The 20,825-nt window shown below is 41.1% G+C and overlaps 2 protein-coding genes across 8 annotated transcripts in view; both read right to left on the minus strand.

Annotated features, from left to right (window-relative positions):
* Nucleotides 1-20,825, minus strand: part of LOC108027540 (innexin shaking-B) — a 153,982-nt gene that overhangs the window by 15,061 nt on the left and 118,096 nt on the right. For 4 of the 7 annotated variants that reach the window (XM_050890639.1, XM_050890640.1, XM_017098989.3 and 1 more), the window contains 2 exons: nucleotides 10,697-10,830; nucleotides 10,432-10,621 (listed from right to left, as the gene is read on the minus strand). In XM_050890639.1, the coding sequence (XP_050746596.1) occupies nucleotides 10,432-10,621; nucleotides 10,697-10,830 (324 nt within the window). Of the gene's footprint in view, nucleotides 1-2,358; nucleotides 3,190-6,009; nucleotides 6,392-10,431; nucleotides 10,622-10,696; nucleotides 10,831-20,825 lie in introns of those variants that run through there. The other 3 variants (XM_044093586.2, XM_017098986.3, XM_050890641.1) reach the window with 3 other exon arrangements.
* Nucleotides 229-1,175, minus strand: LOC108027542 (uncharacterized). The gene is made up of 2 exons (XM_017098991.3): nucleotides 805-1,175; nucleotides 229-746 (listed from the first exon to the last, which is right to left on the minus strand). Exons 1-2 carry the CDS (start codon nucleotides 1,094-1,096, stop codon nucleotides 640-642), a joined length of 399 nt encoding a protein of 132 aa, XP_016954480.1. The 5' UTR covers nucleotides 1,097-1,175; the 3' UTR covers nucleotides 229-639.

Raw genomic sequence — 20,825 nt, forward strand, 5'->3', positions numbered from 1 at the left:
ACCAGCGAGCGCCTCTCTCTGTATGGTATGTGTATGCGACACGATCTATATATACCTATGTACGCCATATGGGCCGTACTGCGACGTCACCGATGCTGCCAGGGGTGTGGATAATGGGGGGCGAGATGGCATCCATGACACAATCAATCTCCTTTAAGCGGTGCCAGCAATTAGCGATGACAGTTTGGGAATAGATCAGGTGGCGGATGACGGGCAAGCGAGAGTGGGTGAGTCTGGGGACCCATAGAGATGGAATTTTATAGAATTTTAATTTTTGTCGATCGATGTTCTGGAGTGTAAATAACACACGTAGGTTGAAGGAGGCATAAGGATGATAATAAATATAATAAACCGCAAACAACAAAATAATTGAACAGGCATAGTTAAGGATTGCCCGGACGTTTAAGTTTGTGAACAGCTTCGGCTCTACTAAAGCTAGAACATCTGCCCGGGGAAGAATAACCAAGCATCATCATATTCATTATCATCGGTCGCTAAGTCGCTTCGAAAGTCATTACCGGGGCGGAAAGTACATTATGAACACTGGTCCAGTCGTCATTTTTTCTGTTAACAAATTCGGGTCCTGAATACGTCGCCATTTCGTCATCAAAATCACCACCATTGTCGTTTTCACCATCATCAACCGTTGGTCCAGTATTGCCACAGGGTCCTTTGTATCATGCACACATATGATATCATTTGCTTAATCTTCACAAGCCAGAATCTCGGCATTGTGATCTTCATACCTTCAAGTAAGTTACTTCTAAGCTAGAACTAACAATGGGCATACTGGTAGTACCATACCTTCGAGTTCTTGATATTGATTATCAAGTCCCTGGGCTTCGAAACCAACTTGAAAATTATAGGGCTCTCCCACCGGCGGTTGGTCCAGAAACTGAAGGTTTGCCGCACCATATCTAAACTCAATCGGGTAGTCGTCTTCACCAGAGTTAGGTTGAAGATCATTATTTGTCCCGGCTGCCTGGGCACTTCTTTTAGGGGTCCTTCTGGTCCGTTCCCCTCCCCTGTATCTTATATTTCTTGGGGGTGACAGTAACACCTGGCGGTTCCTGAGCGTCTTGTAAACGGTGTCCATTTAAAATATCTCTGATGTTATTCCCTTTCAGCTTTAGCTCGAAGTGATTGATTTTTGATTGTTCCAAAGCCGGTTGTCAGACTTATTTCTGAAAGCGCCTACCTTGATCTGCCTTTTTTTAAATAAGAGCTAGGATCGGATTGTCTAGGCAGAAACATTCGATAAAATTCGACTCCCACTCCAATAAAAGTGAAAATATGCCTATTTTGTTCCACTTTCTGCCATTCCCCCGCCAAGAAATTTGTACTAAGCGCCCCAGCTCACCCTTGATCCCATCGATTGCCGATCAATCAATCGCTGTCGTCCCTCTCTTTCCCGCCCAGCATCCCCGTCTCTGTCTGAAATCGCCTACGTCACAGCTCGAAATATCTTTGGGATACTCGCAGCGCTACAAGGCCAGTCCAATCAGCAGCAACAATAACAAAACGGCGCACACACGAAATACTTAAGCATTTTCATTTGGCTCACAAAAGGCCAAAACCGCAAAACAAAAAAAAGGAAAAAATCGGAAAAAAAGGGGAACAAATATTTGGAAATTGAAAAGTATGTATAGAGATCTATCTCAATGGGACGCTCAGTCAGCGAGAAATCGCTTAATTACTTAATCCATCAAATCATTCAACGCCCCCAAACATAACGATCAACTGATCTATGGCTGAGTTCTGTGTCGGCTTTTTGGGCTTTTCGTGCTTTTTGGCTGCGCAGGCGTAGCCTTTGAAAGAGTGAGTTATGGCATCGATTTGTAATGTGCATTTCATTAAAAATGCAATTAAATTAATTGCTAACTATGTATATTTTATAGGGATTTTAGAACTTGCTGTAATTTTAAAAGAATTCCAATCAGCCGAAAATCAACGAGTATTATACAGATTGATGACCATTAATTTGGGATATCGTTACTACGAATATTATTCAGATATCGATATTTTCACACAAATGATTGCTGCATAAAACAATGCCATTACCAATCGATAATTAAAAAGCTTTAAAAACGATATTTTGAGATATTGATGCTTTCAAACTTTCAAATATCCTAAATAAACATATTCTTAAGATGTGATCGATGTTATAAAGATGTTTCTTTCGTTTTATTTACTTTCTCCTACATACAACTACTATCGTAAGCATGGAGGTCTGTTAAATACATTTTATAGCCAAAAGCCGATCATATTTATCGATATTCCAAGGTGCCTTATGTAATAGTTGTTTCGATAAGCGAAAGTTTGAATTCAAGTGGTCCGGAGACACAACCTTTTTTATACCTGAAAGAAGAGGCAGAAGCAGACCCACTGGTAGTACTTGTAGTGCTTCTTGTCCGCCGGATCGCCGTCGGAGTTGCCGATGCCCGGATACGGGACCGACACGCCCTGCTTCTTGAGGAAGAGGCTCTTGAGCGTGTAGGTGGACTGGATCCAGCAGTACGTGTTCAGCACATCCTCTGGAATATCTTTGGTGTGCACACAATCGATCGGATTGCCCACGTACTGGCGTGTGGTTATAATTAGCGAGAATGACATCAGAATCATCACAGTTATTGAGTAGTGCAGGCGGAATACTATCGAATCGGTTTTAACGTGACTGACCTTTACAAGGTTTTTCAATCCACGAAATATATCTAACATGGTTTGTCGTCAGCGAAGGCTGGCAAGATCGGCGATGGTTCTCTCGGGCCGCTCTTCAAGCTTCTCTTCCTTTTCCCTTCTATTCCGTTTGAGGCTTTGAGTTTTTAGCGTTGTTATCGATAGTATCGGGCACAGAGTGTCAAATTATCAGAGTATCGTGTGGCTATCGATCGATTGTGCTCCCGATTCCTGGCTGTGCTTTCTTTTGCGCGGCAGGCCCATTATCGGCGCATCGGCTAGTCGGGACTCGAACCGGAACCGGAAGCGCGGCAGCTGGTGGTTCCGGTGGTGCGGATGGCTTTTCAATTCCTCGGGTTGCGACGTGTTCGTTGTTGTGGGTCTGACTGTCACAGAGCTGGGCATCTTCGGGTTCGGGTCCGTTCCTCCGCGCTCCACTGTCCTTAGCCCTCTGTCTCACATTGGCACTTCTTGTGGTGTTTTCTGTGGTCTTTATCTGCGGTTCGGTGGCTGCTGTTATCGGTGGGTTAATCACTTGCTTTCAGCGATGCTTCGCGGGTTTTTCTATATTTTCACAAGGGTCCACTGTATATCATTTGAATTTTTTAATCTCATTTCTATCTCATTTTGTTAAGGGGCCCCCAGTGTTTTACGCCTATTAATCAACCATTATGAAACAGCTACTTAAAGTACTTTTTCTGCTCCTATTGTTTACTAACAGGATTATTTTTGGCTCATTTGTTTAAAATTATTTATATATTTTTGGTCCAAAAGCGTCAGTTGGAAACAAAACTGTATGGCAAATCTATGGCCATTGCTAGTCAAACATTTCGGTTTTCCCGCTGTTGAATATTTCGTTTTGTTTTATGCTTAGATAGCATTGAAAATTGCGCAAGGAAACAAAACAAATAAAAAACGCTTGGAGCATATAAATAAAATGTGGCATCACCCCCTCCTTCGCATATGTTAATAAACTTATGCTGACTGACGCAGGGGAAAATGGAAGTCGAAAAACGGAGAACAACAGTTTCCAAATGAACTGTAAATTTTAAAATTGCAATGTTTATAAACAAACTTTCCCGCCGAGTTGCCGATAATAAAATCAAAACAACAGCGATAGCGAAAAGCCAAAGGCAAAATTGGGTACACTGAGAAAAGTGGCAGGCCGTGGCCCTAAAACTCCAATGAACTGTTGAGAATATTGGGCAGGTTCTTTAAAAGAAGGGGCGTAGCATTGGTTAAATGGTTTATTCATTATATTGGGTCAACCAATTTAGAAAATCGGCTCCCTTTTGTTCCCATCTCCATTATAAAAGGCGAACTTTTTTTTTCAGTGCGCGTTACAGAGATAAATCCGAGACAAGTCCACGCACACACCGGGAAAATTGCGTATACGCACACGTGGCCCAGCAAAGTCAAAGGCGAAGGCTGACCAGCGGCAGCCAAGAATCTGCTGCGGATCGCATCGGATCGGACGGATCGGGGGATCGGGGGATCCGGGGAGTACCGGGGATGTGGTCCAAGGCGAGAGCATCGTTAATCTATTTCGTAATCCAGCAGAGTTCAGGCCGATCCCCGATTTGTTTATAAAACACACAACGGAGATCTCCCACCGACCTGTTCGGGCTTCCTGCCTGCACTTGACATTTCAACGAAACTATTTCGTTGCTCGGCATTGTGAAATATGCCAGAAATGCTGCAGGGTTAGCAGGGGGATCTTTGCTTTTCATCTGTTTTCCCCATAACTGTAGTGCGGGCAAAATATGAAAATGAGACACCGCATTCCGAGAATCGGGCGAGGTGACTAATTGGGACTTTCCCTCCCTCGTCCAACAACAAAGACTCGCAGCACACACATAGGAAAAATGAAAAGAAAATGGAAAACGAGAAGTGAGGAACATTTTCCGCCGGGATACAGTACTCGTAAAATCGAACAACGCTCGATCGGCTCGAGTTGAGTTCACTTTCGAATGCAGCCGGCGGAGAATGCTAACAAAAACACATATTCCCCGATCAAAAGCGGCCAGCGCACTTTGAAGTCGCCTGGCATAGGCAGCGGATTCAGAGTCCGAAGCGAAATCGGTTCGATTTCAATATTTTCAGAGTCAATACGGCGCGGGGGCCAAAGAAGTTCGAGCTGGGGGAACCGTTTCATAATTATTGATACATTTCCAGGCAGCTGATGGGGCCTAAGGCGGCTTTCGGAGGCCGAACATGCAAGTCCCTGGCTTATGCTGCCCAACTTTGTAATCACATACGTTATGCGGTATTTATTGTGATTATCAGACATTTCTTCACTCTTCCTACAAAACGTGTGTGGGGATCAGTAAGAAACTGATTGGCTATTAACCAAAATGCATATAAATGATTGTCTGCTCAAAAGCAGTTCACATAAATTGCTCCTCTTCAGCTTTTTATTAATGCTCTGTTGCTCTACTTAAAATATAACTGCGTTCCTGCAGGATTTTTATGTTTATTTTAATTTTTAGATCATAAATAATTCACACCTATTCCTAGTTGATTTAAAGTGTTCAGTGATTGTGTAGCCAACGATCTTGATTTTTTATTAACAAATCGAGTGACATTTTTGATCTGTTTTGCACCATTTTTACCAGCATGTGATGGATGATCTTCCGATTTTATAATCGAATCTTCAGTTCGAACACCCAGCCCAACGCCCATTCACAATTTCCCATTCATTTCTCTGGCATGAATCAATCTTCTGCCGCCGACTAAATACTTTATTAAGAAAAAGCAAAACTTACTTAAATAAACAACGAGCCAAAACTTTATATTTCATACCCAACTATGTGTGAATGATATGTGACAACAACAAACTCGCATAAAATACAAAAATAAAATGGAAAATAAAAGTCTGTGGCTTTTTCTAGTTTGCTTTTGGGTCTTTGGACAATCGTGTCGAATGTTAATTGTAAAAACTTGTGGATCGGCTGTTGGTTTTCGGTTTTCGGTTTTGGTTTTTGGTTTTCAGTTTTTAATTTTCGGGTTTTCGGTTTTCGGGTTTTCGGTTTCGGGGGCAACGGCAACACATGGCCCCCGAATTCGAATTTGCAGTTGGTTTATTTACTTTGTAAGAGTTAATTATGATCAAGCGGTGGCCTGCACATAGCCCCTACAATCCTATACTATATATACGTGTCTATATAAATATAAATTCTGTTTCTGAGGCCGATATTCTGATTCCGCGGGCATGTGGCTTCCTACTATACGTTATTATCCCGATCCCGCAATGCAGTCAATGATCTTCGTGGGTGTTGTGAAAATATAGAAAACGCTGGGTTGGGTTTTTCTTTGCATGGCATTTGCTCGAACTTCTCACACTCGTACTCGTCGTCCGGCTTGAGCTACCGCTGCTATCGCATTAATCGGCTTAATCGGTTTAATCGGCGTGTGCTATCGGTATTATCGCGCGGGACAAGCGCGGGTCACGTGTTCGACATGGTCGACGCTTTCATCGGGCAACTCTGCACATCTCACATTTTTTCGATCGCTCACTTGTCAAAAAAAACAAAACTTTGACCAAACGTTTGCAATTACGGAAAAAAAAGTATTCGAAAAATGGCTTTTCCGCGGCTTGAGGCTTTATTTTTCCGTCACGGGTTTTCCTCGAGATCAGTTCGGGCCGAGGGACTGTGGACTTTGGAGCAGGAGCAGGAAAACACGCGCACGTTCACTTTGCCAACGCAACAGACACTGGCGGGTATTGGCCAGAAAAAGCCCCTTGGAAAATGGCCCAGCCACAGCTGACGGCCAGAGAGAGCGGAAAAGCCGGAGGGAGAGCGGCGAAAATCCGGAGAGCAGATCTCTGCGCTCCCACAAATTTCGGGCGGCAGCAACACGTTCTCTGCTCGCGAGACACGCACACTTCCGGCGGCGGAAAACGGGGGGCGGTGGTTGCTAAGGGGCGGGGGCTTGGGGCAGAAAGTGGGGGGTGTTGGAGAAGAGCAGGAGCTGCACTCGCCGGCCATAAACAACAATGGTAGTTGCAACAATCTGTGCCCAGGCCCAAAAGCCTAAAACAAAAGGCACAAAGACCCCTTCCCCAGTCTAATAAATTCGCATCCCTCCCACGAGCTGAAAGTCCGAATGGCTTCAAATATTGCTCAGGATAGTGGGGCAAATTATTAAAATTCAATTCCCCAACTTTAATCTAAAGATCCTAGTGTTGACCAAAAGATGTGAGGACTTGGAATGCATTTTTCGCAGTAATTAACTTACATTTTCGTCAAGTATGTATGAGTTATAATTGACGTTTCCGGCTCACTAAAATATTTGTACCATATTTATATTTTGAATACTATTTATAGGAAAGTTTTAGTATTAGTAAATTAGTAAACCCCAAATGCAACTTTCGAACCACTGTGCGAACTATTTACATACTCGTATTTATTTCTCGCACGCTCGCGAATGACAACGAAAGCGAGAACGAGGGGAAGGGGCTGGGGCGGAGAAAGGAGAAAGGAGTCTGGAGAAAGGAGAAATCAGAATGCGAGTGAGAAAGAAAGCGACAGCGACAAGCCCAAGAAGACCCGATGTCCAATGATTTGAAGCGACGTCACAAGGAGTCAGACTTTCGAACAGTCGGACTGCAAACACTTTGCGGCAAGGGGCCTGCGAAAAGTGCACTGCGAAAAAAGATGGACACTCTTAAATTAACTTCTCAGAGACTTTGCCGGGTCTAAAAATAAATCCATGTTAATAGTTCTTGAACGAACATTTTTTCCCATTGTGTGATACACTCCCATTTCTCTTCGTTTTGAAGCTGCATTTTTCAGATGTATTTCCTCGGCGACTGGCCGGGTTTCTCGCGGTGTTCGAGTGAAGGGCTTGCGCTCTGCATTGTTGTGATTTCCGCTCATTATTGCTGCAATCAGGCGGCCGGAGCCCTTTGTCCTGTGGCAGGACATGTGACGTGGCGAGGAGCCGGAGCCGGGATTTATGCGTATTTTGATTTCTGCGCCTAGACATCATGCGGGGCATATCAATTGGAGTTTTATGAGGACGAGCACAGCTGGAGTGGTGGCATAAAAACTGTCTGACATATCCGCTGGCCGATTTGATTAAGTTGTCCCAGCGCGACCAGCTGCCTTGGCACACCGCTGGTCAGAACAATAGGACGCCTATGCGGTCTCCAAGAGGTGTTTGCAAGTCTTGAAAAACACCATTTCATGTGTCGCTGATAAAAAATAGTCAACATCAAATTGAAACGCCCTTTTACCAAAATATTTGTTTTATATTTAAATCTAAGTTTAATTTATAATTTCGAACTCTATATCAGAAAGTATTTGGATAGTATTAACGCATGGCTCTTAAGTTAAAATTTAAAATCATAATATTTTGTATAATTTGCTTGGATCCAAACCAAAGAAAGGTTGAATCTAACTTGCGCCGTTTTTGGCTGTATCTGTATCTGAATTTCGTTTCGTATCTGTATCTGTGCAGCTGCCGCAGTCGCCACAAAAAAGGGTGTGAGTCGGCCGTAGGAAGTGCCTCAAGATTGGGAATGGAAAATGGAGGCTGGCCATCAAAATTCAATTGGTTTGAGGCACTACGTGAGTCGCCTAGCATACTCAGTCCCCAGAAACGTTCCCGACTTGAGACAATGGCAGATCCCTCTGCATAATTCGGCCATTAGGCGATGTTTTTGTTGGCCCTGGCTTTCCGGAGACTCGGATTCTGGCAGACATTGAAGCGGCGCAGACAATGTCCGGAAAAGCCTTGCATTGCCTCATTAATGCACCCGAAAACATTGCGCGGACATCAAATGCATGAGTACTTTTTCCGATTTTCCGCCATTGGGCCCAGCGCCAAATGATGCATTAAAATCAAAGGGAGGAGGGCCCAATGTTCTCCTCTTTAATTATATCTCTTGGACTCGAGGAAGGTGTCTCTCTTAGTTGGAGGCTATTGCAGCTTACTAAAATAAGTTAAATATCAAAGCTATAACCCTTTTAGGACCGATTTCTCAATGTCATGTTAAGGCTAGTGTTCGCTATTTGTCACGGAAAGTTAACATACAGCTAGATGGTTTGGAAATGGCAGAATCGGTTCCCTATGTGACGCTACTTCAAGAAAGACAACTCTTCGAACAGGAACCTAACGATAAAGGTTATCTAGACATTGAGAAATCGGCCTATCACTATCTAACGACTTCCCCTGACGTTAATTTTTTAATTTACTTCTGTTTCCGGAGAAGACACATATTTCTTTCGAGACGGAAAATGCAATGAAATCAAGCGAGTTAAGATGTTCCTTTCGGGCACCGAATTAGATACAAAGGAACAGTGATCCCATAAAACTCGTGGTTATTGGGCTGGTGAATGTCTGGGGAGTCGTTTCCCCGACCACTTTCATGTAGTTTCTCGTTTCCGAAACAAACACTTTGATGGACTGCCCGATGGTTTGTCGGACCCCCACCCCCTTTCGGCCCCCGATCTTTAGCCCTCTCCGCATGATTTTACGATCGACAGGGAACCGCACACGCGGATTTTATGAGGGATGTCAAATGGTTGCGTCAGTTCTTGTTGCGATCGGAAGAAATATGATTTGTCCGATCGGATGATTGGATATCAAAAACGCTTTAACGAGCTCTTGAACACGCCGCTTGTTATTCTTTTTTCACTTGGGATTTCCCCGGGGGCGGCAGGTGGCGAAGGGGGCGGCAGAGGCGGAGGGGCACCACACTCGCCACATAAATTATAATTTTTCAGCACTCGGTCGCCCAGCGGGTCGGTAGCGTAAATAAATAAAATTAATGGAAATATCAGGCACACTGCGCATAAAATTGATAAAAGACGCTCGGGACCCGCGCATCGGGAAGAGTTCGGGAATTGGAAAATCGGAATTGGTAGAAACACAGAGCCCCGCCCATCGGTTCGGGTTTAAACGGGGTCAAGCGATTGCATTCTGTGTGTTTTTCCCCCGCTCTCAACAAAAATAGCGCAGACAAAATATAATAACAGAGCGCACGGAGCTGGAAAAGCTGGAGAAAGCGAGGCGTCCCAAAATAGTTCCTGCCTCTTTTTCCGGTGCAGCGGCAGCGGCCGCAGCAACATGCAACACGGGGAGTAGCTGCAACTGCATCGTCTGCGCCGCATTACTGCATCACGCACCCGGCTCTACGGTATTCGGGCTGGCGGCCAAACAAAAGAGCCAACGCCACGAAAAGTGCGAAAGGTCATTGTTGGCGTCGCCAGAGGCTGGCGGCTGCTTTTGGTGTTGCTGCGGTGACAGTCATTTCCTAGGATATAATGCTTTTCCCAAGGGATTGGCTAGACGGCTTCTCCATGTTCCCCATGTTTCACAACAAAATCAGGGAGCTATACCATTTTATAGACTGAGATTTCAGCCGAACACCCTGGCAAGTTCCTTTATTAAGTAACCTGATACAACCAATCGTACATTACATCATATCGAAAAAAGAGTACAAGTATAATATAATATTAATTTAAAAAAGCAAGCACAAAAGTAGAAGAGGTAGTAATAAATGAATAACGAAGCGAGTTTTGAAATACAGCGCCTAGCAGGGGTTGCTTGTCAAGCTTTTTTAATGCTTCTATGCCAAAAGCATTTTCGCGAATTTCTCGAAAAGCTCTAAGCCACCCACTTTCCGAAGTTTTCCCGCCAAGTTTTCCACCCAGGCTGAGCTTTCATTCGCTTTTAGACAGTTCCGTTACCAAAGCATAAAGCTTTCGGCCTCAATATTTTTCAGAAATACTATTTACTGTCACTTACCTGAAAAAATAGTGTAAACGCTACCCATTGATAATATTTTGTGTGCTTTATTGTTAGAGGCCCGCGGCCCTGTGAATTGTGAACTCCGGGAAAAGGCACCTCGGAACCTTGCTTTTTCATAAACGCGTCGACCACTGTATACGTTGAGTGTATCCAGCAATATGTGTTGAGAACATCTTCGGGAATGTCTCTGCAATCGGAGAGACGCATTAGTCGGATAGCGGATGAATCGAAATAATCGGAAGTAATCGAAAGGATCGCTCACCTTGTATGTACACAGTCTATGGGATTTCCTACATACTGCCGCGTCGTCACAGCAATCGAGAATGTGATCAGTAATATAACCGTTGCGTTGGTGTGCAGGCGAAAAACAGGTGAATCGATTTTGACATGAGACACCTGTTGCCGGTGGTTATCGGTGCGTTATCGTTATCGGAGGTAACCGTGTTTTGTGTGTGTTGATGGGTGGTTGGTTGGTTGGTTTGTTGGTTGTTTTTTTGGTGTTTTTCGGTGGGGACGAAGAGAGAGAGCATTATTATTGGATGTCTTGGTAGATTTTTAGTTATATAAGTCCAAACGCAAAAGGTAACCCAAAATTGTAAAACGAAAACGGATGATGAGAGAAGTCTCTTGAACGCAAAACATTTGCTATATGTCTGTTCTGAATGAAGTCGAGAGGACTGCTCTCAGGTGCTTTATCATATGGGGTTATATATCTGGTTATTTACATTCATAAGCAATTTCTTTTCCGCTTTCTGGGGTCCTTACAATTAGCTAACTCACTTATCGATATATATAGGGGTTCCCCATCCGCCTGCAATCTGAAGCCATATGTTTTCCACAAATACTAGTAGATATTATTTTTCCACATATGTCGTTCAAGTTGCGGGCGAAATGAGAAGTTTTTAGATTAATGCGAAATAAATACAATAGGCTTTTGGAAGAACTCTCGAATTCATTTCGGTTTTGCTTTTGTTTTTCTTATGGCAGGTAAGTATAGTAAGGTGTCACAGCAATTGTTTCGACTTCCTCAGCTAGCTTAAACATTCCTTTCTTTTCTGGTATCAAATCAAAACTCAAGATAGAAAAAATAAGTTTTATGTGTATGAGCAAGAGATAGAAAGAGATAGAGAGAGGTGTGAGGGAAAAAAAGTGACTGAACTGCGGGGAATGCAAATTTTTCGGTTTCTTTTTTGCATTTAAGGCGGATATATAATTTACAGATCGGTAGAGATGAGGAGTTCTTTCGGCGAAGGAAAATTTGACCAATTTCTGGCCGCCATGTAGAATTTTTGGACACGACACAACCAATCGAAATTCACTGAAGATTTCGTTATCGAATGAGAATTGTTTCGACTGACTAATAGATCTTAACGATGACCACTTAATCGATATTTATCAAAATGTAATCGCTTGACTGACTGATTGGCTGACTAGTTATGGTTGAGAAATCAAAAGGAAAAGTACAGAGTTTAAGGGAGAGAGACCTGTGAAATTTCGATAATGGCTTGGTTCAGAATTGATTTGATTTAGAATCGATTTAGAATGCAGATTGATTGGCTGAGTGGTTAAGTGAGTGGTTTAAGTTCAGTGGTTTCAGTTGAATTCAAATTTGGAGTGGTGGTTCGTTTGTGGCGGCTTTAGCGAGGTGAGTTTCGTGAGCTGAGCTGTGGTGAGAGACATACTTTAAGAGGTGAATACTGAATACTGCAGTGATCTGTGATAAGTGATCAGTGATCAGTGATCAGTGGTGCCACTTGGTGGTGAGTTGTAATCTGTGACCTGGGTGGTTGGGTGGCTTAGTGGTGTCTTTGGTGGTGGTGGTGGTGGTGTGGTGAAGTTGAGAACGCGAGAGCGAGCGAAACAGAGATAGAGTGAGATCGAGTGAGAGTGAGTACAATATAGAAACAAATTGAATATATAAGTAGTTGAATGTAAGTTGAATAAGGTATACGTGGTGATAAATCTAGGTGAGTTTGAAATTGAATTGAGCTGAATTGAATTTAATTGAATGTGGCGAAAATGTACGAGAACTGCTTATATAAGATGGTTGAAAATCGGTTTACGTTTAATCTAGTTTTTAGGTAAAATCAAACACAATACACAAGTTAGAGTGAGACAAACAGACATAGAGAGCGAGAGAGATACATATATTATATAAAGGCGTATATATTAACTGAGAGAGTGAGAGAGATAGTGTGTGTGGCAAAGAGTGAGACAGGTAACACGGCAAAGCTGGGTTCTATGCTTAACTATGTTAAGTATGTTTTGATTTTATATTCGTTTTAGTATATTTAAGAGCCCAGATAGACGCCGCATTCTATATGGGTCCTGGCCGTACTTTCAGGTGGTTTTTATTTTAGTTAGCTCTACCACTTCACCGTTTATTAGCTTTACAATTTTGATTAAGTTACAACAGGTATTAGGATCTCAGGAATACTTCGTTCTGGTTAATTTTGAAACACAAAATCGCAATAAGTTTAATTACATCTGGGACTGAGAGCATACAGCTAGCTATTTGTTATATAAAGATATAGATATAGTATGGTAGTTTGTTTTGTTTCTGTTGGATCTCTGATGTTGTTTTACTGGTTATTGTTGCTGTGGAGTCTGGAATTTGTATCTTGTAGTTTGGAGTTTTTGGTTTCGAGTTGGTAGTTTGTAGTTGTAGTTTAGAGTTTGGAGTTTGGAGTTGTTTGTTGGTTGCGGTTTATTTCTTTGCTGGTTTTGGTTTACTTTCTTTTATATATAAACGATTATACGATACTTAAAGCTGTCAGAGATACATACATGTATATAAATATAGAGAGTGTGGTTTATTATCTTTAAGTTGCTTTATTTGGTTTGATTTCGGTTTTCTTTTGGTAACGCTTGCTTTTTTTTTGCTTTTAATTTTTTTTTTCATTTTGCATATTTTTTGAGTGGGGTCGTGAGATTGCGTGAGAGAGACAGAGTTTGTATTTGGTGAGTAAGTGAATCCGTGATTGAGTGATCAAGAGAGATAGATAGTGAGTAGGTTTATATAGGTTTATTTAGTTCAATTGCTTTTGCTTTAATTGCCGGCATTTAATTGACATCGTTTTAGTTTGAGTGTACTTATGCAGATACAGAGAGAAAATTGGGGGTCTTTAGTTTTGGCAACCGACGTCGATTTAATTGGCCTTACAAAGTGAGTAAAGAGAGATAGAGATAGGTTTTCGGGATTTCGGATAGAGACAGAGTGATTGTAAGTAAACGTGACAGAGAGAGAGACAGAGCGGCGTGATTCGTGAGACAGAAACAGAGCGTGAGATGGGGAAACTAATTTAGTATTCAGGAATTCTAGAAATCTCCACAGACAGCGCGTTGTTTGTTCAAAAGTAGACTCGTTGACCTTATACTAAGTAAAAGCAATAATATATTTTAAAAAAACCTTAAGAGGTGGTTGATTGGTGGAAAGAAAGGAACAAATTTGTAAATCTATTTTAAAGGAAAGTTTGACTTAGACATCTGAAATCAGTAATTCGGGATAGTGATTATGTGGCATTCCAATCGATACAATTCAAGATAAGCTTCTTAAAACCATAAACCGAAATAAATTTTAAATAAAAGTATTATTATGTTTGAATGGTACTTTCAATAGAACCATGGCAAAATGTTAAACTACAAGGAATCACTACAAAGTAGGGTGGCAAACTGTCTTCTTTTGGACAAACAAAACGGAAATATAATCAGCAAGAGATTTCCAGAATAGAATCGGGATGCGATTTAAATCGGGATTTTGGCTTTCATAGTGTGCTTGCGTGTGTGAGTTTATCTCGGCACTTGCTATTTTGATGCTGATTCGTGACTTTGGTGACTTTTGGTGATTCGTGACTTTGGTGAACTCGTGATCGTGATCGTGACTTGGTGTTTGTTCGTGTCCTGTGCTTTTGGCGTGTTTCACTTTTAGATGTTCTGGCTGTCTTTTTGGAAATTGCTTAACAGTTTGCTTGGCATTAAAATTTGGCATTACGCATTGTATATTAGCTGTTGTAGTTCTGTGGTTTTTGGTGATTTTGGTGAGAGGAAGATTTTTGCATTACGTTCATCACAATTGGCACAGTATAACAATTTTTTTGGTTTGGTTGGCGTGAGTTCTGTTGGAAAGTTGGGTTCAAATTGGCAGAGTTTTTACATTTTAATTAGCAGAGGTCAATCTTTAAGTGAGGCGTTTACTTTTGGATTTTTGGGTTCTTTTTCATACAGTTTTTTTTTGGCACTTTCCAGGGTTTGGACTCGGGTTCAAACACACACTATACAAAAAACACATCTCATATCAATGACAGAGAGGGCAACAGATTGAGAGAGAGAGAGACAGAGAGAGTGGGGCAGAGAGCGAGATAGGAAGAGAGCTGTGGAGAGAGACGGAGCGATGATCTTTGAAAGGCGTAAATCAAAAGTAAAATAAGAAAAACTATAATGCGAAAGTGACTACGTAACGAAATCGGAACAAGCAAAAAAATGGGAAATGCGCGCACACATAAAACAGAAACAGGCCATGGGAAAGGGGTTTTGCGCGGTGGGGAAAGCTGCAGTGCGCCCCATGCAGCTAGGAACTGACCTTTTGATTCTATGACTGTCATTGTCAAGATTTTTAACGACCTTAAGTATACAGTCTATACTTAGTATATTGCATTATTACTGATCAAAACTTGCAGCCAAAGCCTTACATTTTAATCAACAGAATATTGTTCTGAGGTCGGTGGTCTGTGGGTGCCTTTCTCTATTGTCCTACTGCGAAAATCCCTATTTTCGGGGGGTGATTTCAAATTAAATTCTTTGTCTCTGCTGGAGACCTCGAGTATTCGACTAACACCAGCCTCGGCACGCACTGTACGCCGATCCCCCGCCTCAAGGAATCGAAAATCCTTTGACCAACCCAATCTGGCCGAGTGCACCCTTGGGTTATAATGGAATTCAGCCCAAGAGGATGAATGGGTGAATACCCCCGCCTCCTTTCGTTCGACGCCCCCGTGTGGCGGGGGTGTGGAAGTAGGTAGTAAGTATCAAGTAGCATGTGTAATAAGTATCATGTGCGCTGGACTGACTTACTCAGGGCTGATTAACGAAATGAGGGCCAGAAGACTCCTCCCCGGCTGACTGACTTATGCCCAGTAACCATAACAATGAATTTTATGCCCTCTTTCGCAGGGAGCAGCAACCCACCCCCTTTTCGCCTACTGGTAACTGCCACTGACTGTCGACTGTTAGTGCCAATGCTGCTACACAGAGAAAAGATCATCATAAGTCCTACTCTTCATTTGATCTAAAGAAAAAGTTGAATATTGGAGTCTAGAAGTATGAAGTATGAAAAACAAAGTTCTTTTCATAGCACACTGTAAGGCACCTTACTAGGTGATTTCAAACCTAAGATATAAACTAAAAAAATAATAAGACAACCCAAGAATGCAAAAAAGAAACTATAACAAAGATGTCTAAAAGTATGCAAGGAAAGTGAAGTCATAAATCATTGCACTTGGGCACTCAAGTAGGTGATTTCATTACCGCAGCGCGATGGAATTAACAAAATTACAAATAGGCCAGCAAATTTCCCTCAGTGCAGTGGGCGAATGGGGAGCTCAGTGGCTTCGGCTCGTTTCTGCTATTAGAACAACATTGGCAATATATTTGGGGCAATAAAAATAAGCTTTTGCTACAGCTACAACGAGGAGGCCCTCGCACTGGTTGGCTTTGTATTTGTACTTGCTGCCCCGTATTTGTTATTGTTATGGGTCCTGCCGCAGTGCTTGCCACTTACGCTTCATTAGGATGCGTCTAAGAACTCTTGCAGCCAGTCAATAATAAATTGAAGCCAGCTTTCTTGGTCTCCAGAAGCTAACTTTCAGTTCCAGGAGGAACTGGATGCTGGAGCTCCAAGTGCCTGGTGGCAATAAACAAGCAGAGAACAAGGACAGATACACATCAGTGGGCCACGCCGCTTCCCCTCCACAAAACGCCCCCGGTTACACATCATTGGAGTTGACTTTAAATTGGCGACTTAAACGAACAATTGGCCCCGGGAAAATTCAGCAAGAGAAAACTCAACAGTGAACTAAAACGAAAAACGGGTAGAAATGTGAAAACTAACAACAGGCTTTTTTCAGGGGGAAGTGTTTTGTTAACTTTGTGTATTTTGGGTATCAGTTATCGGGTTTTTATTTTTACTTTTTTTGTTTCAGTCAGCAGGCAGACTGGATGCTTTCACTTATGCAAGATACAAATACAAGGGATTATAGTAAGATATTTATAAATATATATATGGTAAATACGGTTGGGTGTTTCTGCTTTCATTGAAGTTAGTGTTAAATAAGAGGTGTTCTTTGGTGTGTGGGTCAAACCATTTGTAACCGATTTGTGATTTCCAATTCATTCTCCGGCCGATGGACGAATATTTACACAAGTCCAGGCTTCGGGGCTTGGCTTATTATAGTCTCGTTTTAAAGCTAGTTAATCAGTTTACTGGTTACAAATCAAACATTTTTAACGTGCCACAACAAAAGCGAAAAAACTGAGGGAAATTATGTATATTGCTCTACGTGCTCATCATTTTTGTACAAAAATTGCTTTTAGAGTGAGACAGATACAGAGATAGAGAGAGAGGCCAAAGAGATAGAGGTGCATGCTTCACAGGATTTTTCACAGCCAGGGTTGCCAGGGCTGGCCAAAATGCAAACAACAAGGTCAAGCGTGGTCTATCGGCGGCAAAATAAGTGAAATTCTTCAGTGGGATCACAGCTTACTTATAACTTAAACGTATTTATTGTATGGTACACGGGTATTCATAGGTGTATATTATATGGTGTTCACAGTATCATACAGTTATAGTGGTAAAAATCAAATACGAAAAAAGTGTGTCAACTCTGGGTGTTTGCTACTTTGTGTGTGGGTGTACTTTTAGCTTTTGCTGGTCTCTGTGGCTCAAGTTGCAAAAGTATATAGGATAGGTTAGTATTATTTTGAGTATAGTATAGTATAGTATAGTATATAGTTTAGCTTGGAGTAAATAGTTTTCGATTTGGTTAGTATATATGCGGTATATTGGTAGTATACGGTATAGATATGTTCATGTCAACTGTGGGGCTTGCATTGGTTTTGGTTTTTCGCTTTTGGTACTTATTTGTGGGAATATTTCACTTTTTATTTCAGTTGATCATATTTTTTTATTCTCGTTTATCGAAATTTCAAAAATGATAACAAAAACAAATCTCGATAGTTCTGAACTAAAGGAGTGAGTGAGATACAAAGAGCGACGCACGGTCAGTGGGTGGGCGTGAAAGAGACGGAGAGAGTGAGGGAGAAAGAGAGATATATATATTTAGAGTGGGGAGGAGAAAAAGAGACAAGGCGACGCCTTTGCTGATTTCTACACAGAAATTGCTCGATTGCCAACATATATGCTGCCTGTCCGTTTAGCAGTTGGTGTATTTTCGTACGGATTACCGGTTTTTGTTAATATATATATCGTATACAGATCGCTTTGTAGTTAACCAAATTTAATACAATTGAGTTGTACACACACAGGCGCACGCAACACACGCACACACACAAAAACATTGAAATTAGCATTTTTAGAGTGAGAGACAGAGAGAGAAAGAGAGAGAGAAAGGTGGATAAAATTATTTGGTATTTTCGATTATTCAGTATTTTTCGTATCTTTTTTAAGGGTGGTGTGGTGGGTGGGTTTTGCGGTTTGTGGGGGTGGCTCGGTTCTGGGCAAGGATTTCTTCCCCTTCTGCTTCTTTTCTTTAGTGGGTAATACTGGTACGGTACTCTTTTAAAGGTTTAAAAAACAAAGAGTTCACAAAAATGCCAGCTGAAAAAGTATACTGTTGCATACTTTTTGGCTTTTGAACCGGTACTTTTTCTATTTTTCATGATATTTGTTTATGATTATTTGATTATGGTTATTCAGCTTCAGTTTTTTTGGCATTCGACACAAAAAAAATCATTCGTTTACAATTGGCTTCTCTGGTACTTTTTTTGTTGGTATTTTTTGCGTTTTCAATCAATTAAAATTGCACATTTTCAACAACATCAACAACGACAACTACTTTTTGGTATTACGAGTAATATTTATTATTATTTTTTTTTGTTTTGTTTTTGTTTGTTCCTTTAGATATATATATATATAGAAGTATATGTATGTTAAAATATGCATATAAATATATATATGAATATATATGTATATGTATGTAAATTGAGTATGGTATATTATAGATATATTTATTTTGAGTACGAGTAGATAGGTATATAGATATATATAGATGGTGTAGAATACGATAATTGTTGCTTCTGCTCGACTTGGATCCATCGATCGCTTATCGGTAATCGAAATGAAAAAACTTAAATGATTACTAACCAAACGATAGCACAATTTCAAATCAATACAGCTTGAAGATTACAATTACTGAAAAATCAAACAACAATTTAGCTTGCTCGCAGTTGCTCGGTGATGTATCGATCGCAAAAAAAGAAAAGATAGAAACAATAATAATATTACAATTTACGTCTACACCGGTTTATACGTACAACTGATTACATATACACATACAGACAAGCATACACATACACAATGCGACATACTTATGTTTGGTTTAGCTACCAACACTCATATATGCTCTCGCAAGATTGATTTATCGATAAGTTAAACAATCATCATCATAGGAGAATCTTAATTTTTAGGTTTTACCGAGATGGAACCATTTAAAGGTGCTTTTTACTGATCGCAAATCTTCAAACGAAAATGTGTCTGTCAGCTTAAAATAAAGTCGAAGAACTCAAAATGAAAATGCAACAGGAAAAAGTAATAGAACGATTATGTACTTGAATACTTTTGATGCGATCGTCGAGCATATATGTGTGCTGATATATATCTGGCTTAGTTGGTAGTTAAAGTAGTTTGCACTTGGTAATACGAATATGGAGACAATACCACAAATGCCGCAGTACGAGATATTGATTGGATATTGATAGATTACGATACGTTACGGGTATTGTCACTGCTTGCTTGCTTGAGATCTGCCGAAACATTTCCGTGTACGTTACGCTCAAGTCACTACGGGGATATCCGGCAAACAATACAACAAATGATACAGTTGGTACAGTTCAAGTAGCATTATGGATATAGATACGAGTATGCATATAATAAAACACAAGAGACTGCAATTGATTGAGTTGTTGCGCACAGTTTTCGGCTTAAGACACGTGCAAGTTGTTTTTCTGGGGATTTTGGGCGTTTTTTTGTATCGGTATTGGAAGTTTTATAGGGGTTTTAACTACTTGATCAGAGGCAGGGGCAGCAGAAAGAACGGGGTTGGTGAGAGAACTGAGGGCGTTACTGGAACAAAAGATTATCACAAATCAAAAGTTTATTTGGGGTGTGCGCGGTGAGGGGATTCAATAAATTTTCGCTTTTCAATTATCGGGATGTTTCCTGTTTTTTTTTATCGAATTTCGAGAAAGGTTAAGGTTATTTATTTAGACTTTAGGTACGTTACAGGGATTATCTGGATTCAGAGAGAGAGAGTTAAATAGAGAAAGTGAGAGAAAGAGACGGAGAGAGCGGCAAAGAGAGAGAGAGAAGTACAGAGGGGTTTGTTTTTGGTTCTTGGCGATAATTGTTCCACATGAGGAGGATGGCTTCAAGTTTGCTCAATTTCAAGTTTGCTTTTATGTGTTTCGTTATATTTTCTTTTATTTTTTCGGGCTTTAGTCGCATTCGGTTTTTGACAAAATATATATATATACACAGAGCACCATATACGCGGCAATAGAGCTATTTAAAGGGCTTTCTTTGGTTTTCAGACTTTCGGTCATCGGGTTGGATTCCTCACGTCCTCCTGCCCTGTGATAGCATTGGGGTACAGTTATCGAATTGCATTCGGTTGCTTCGATTGCATTCGGTTGACCTACTTAATTAGTTACATACGCATAAATAGTCATCGTTATTGATAGATGTGGAAAATAATAATTGAAATCAACTGAAAAAGTTAACCTTGGCTGATCGCTTCAAATCGTTTTCTTGCCAGCTTCTCGTTGTCGTAATGTTTATCGGGATTGATTATCGGTTATCGCACTCGCAACACTTTACTATACTTTTACAAAGTCTGCGTGTGTACATATGTGTGTCTGTTACTGTGTGGGTGTGTCAGAGTTACTCAAGAGAGACAGAGAGATATCGAGATTGATAGAGAAAGAGACAGAAAGATACACAAGTAGGGTTAGGGCGGATAGATCGATACAAACTCCTTTTTGTATTAAATTTGATTTGGTTTTCAGCGTGAGCTTTGTAAGTCTTATTAGGTCATTTACTGTTATTATTTAAATTTTTAAAGAGACGTCGACAGCATATTTTGTGGTGGCAGGCGAGCAAT

Source organism: Drosophila biarmipes, chromosome X (assembly GCF_025231255.1).
Source record: "Drosophila biarmipes strain raj3 chromosome X, RU_DBia_V1.1, whole genome shotgun sequence".
In the NCBI taxonomy this organism is placed as follows: domain Eukaryota; kingdom Metazoa; phylum Arthropoda; class Insecta; order Diptera; family Drosophilidae; genus Drosophila; species Drosophila biarmipes.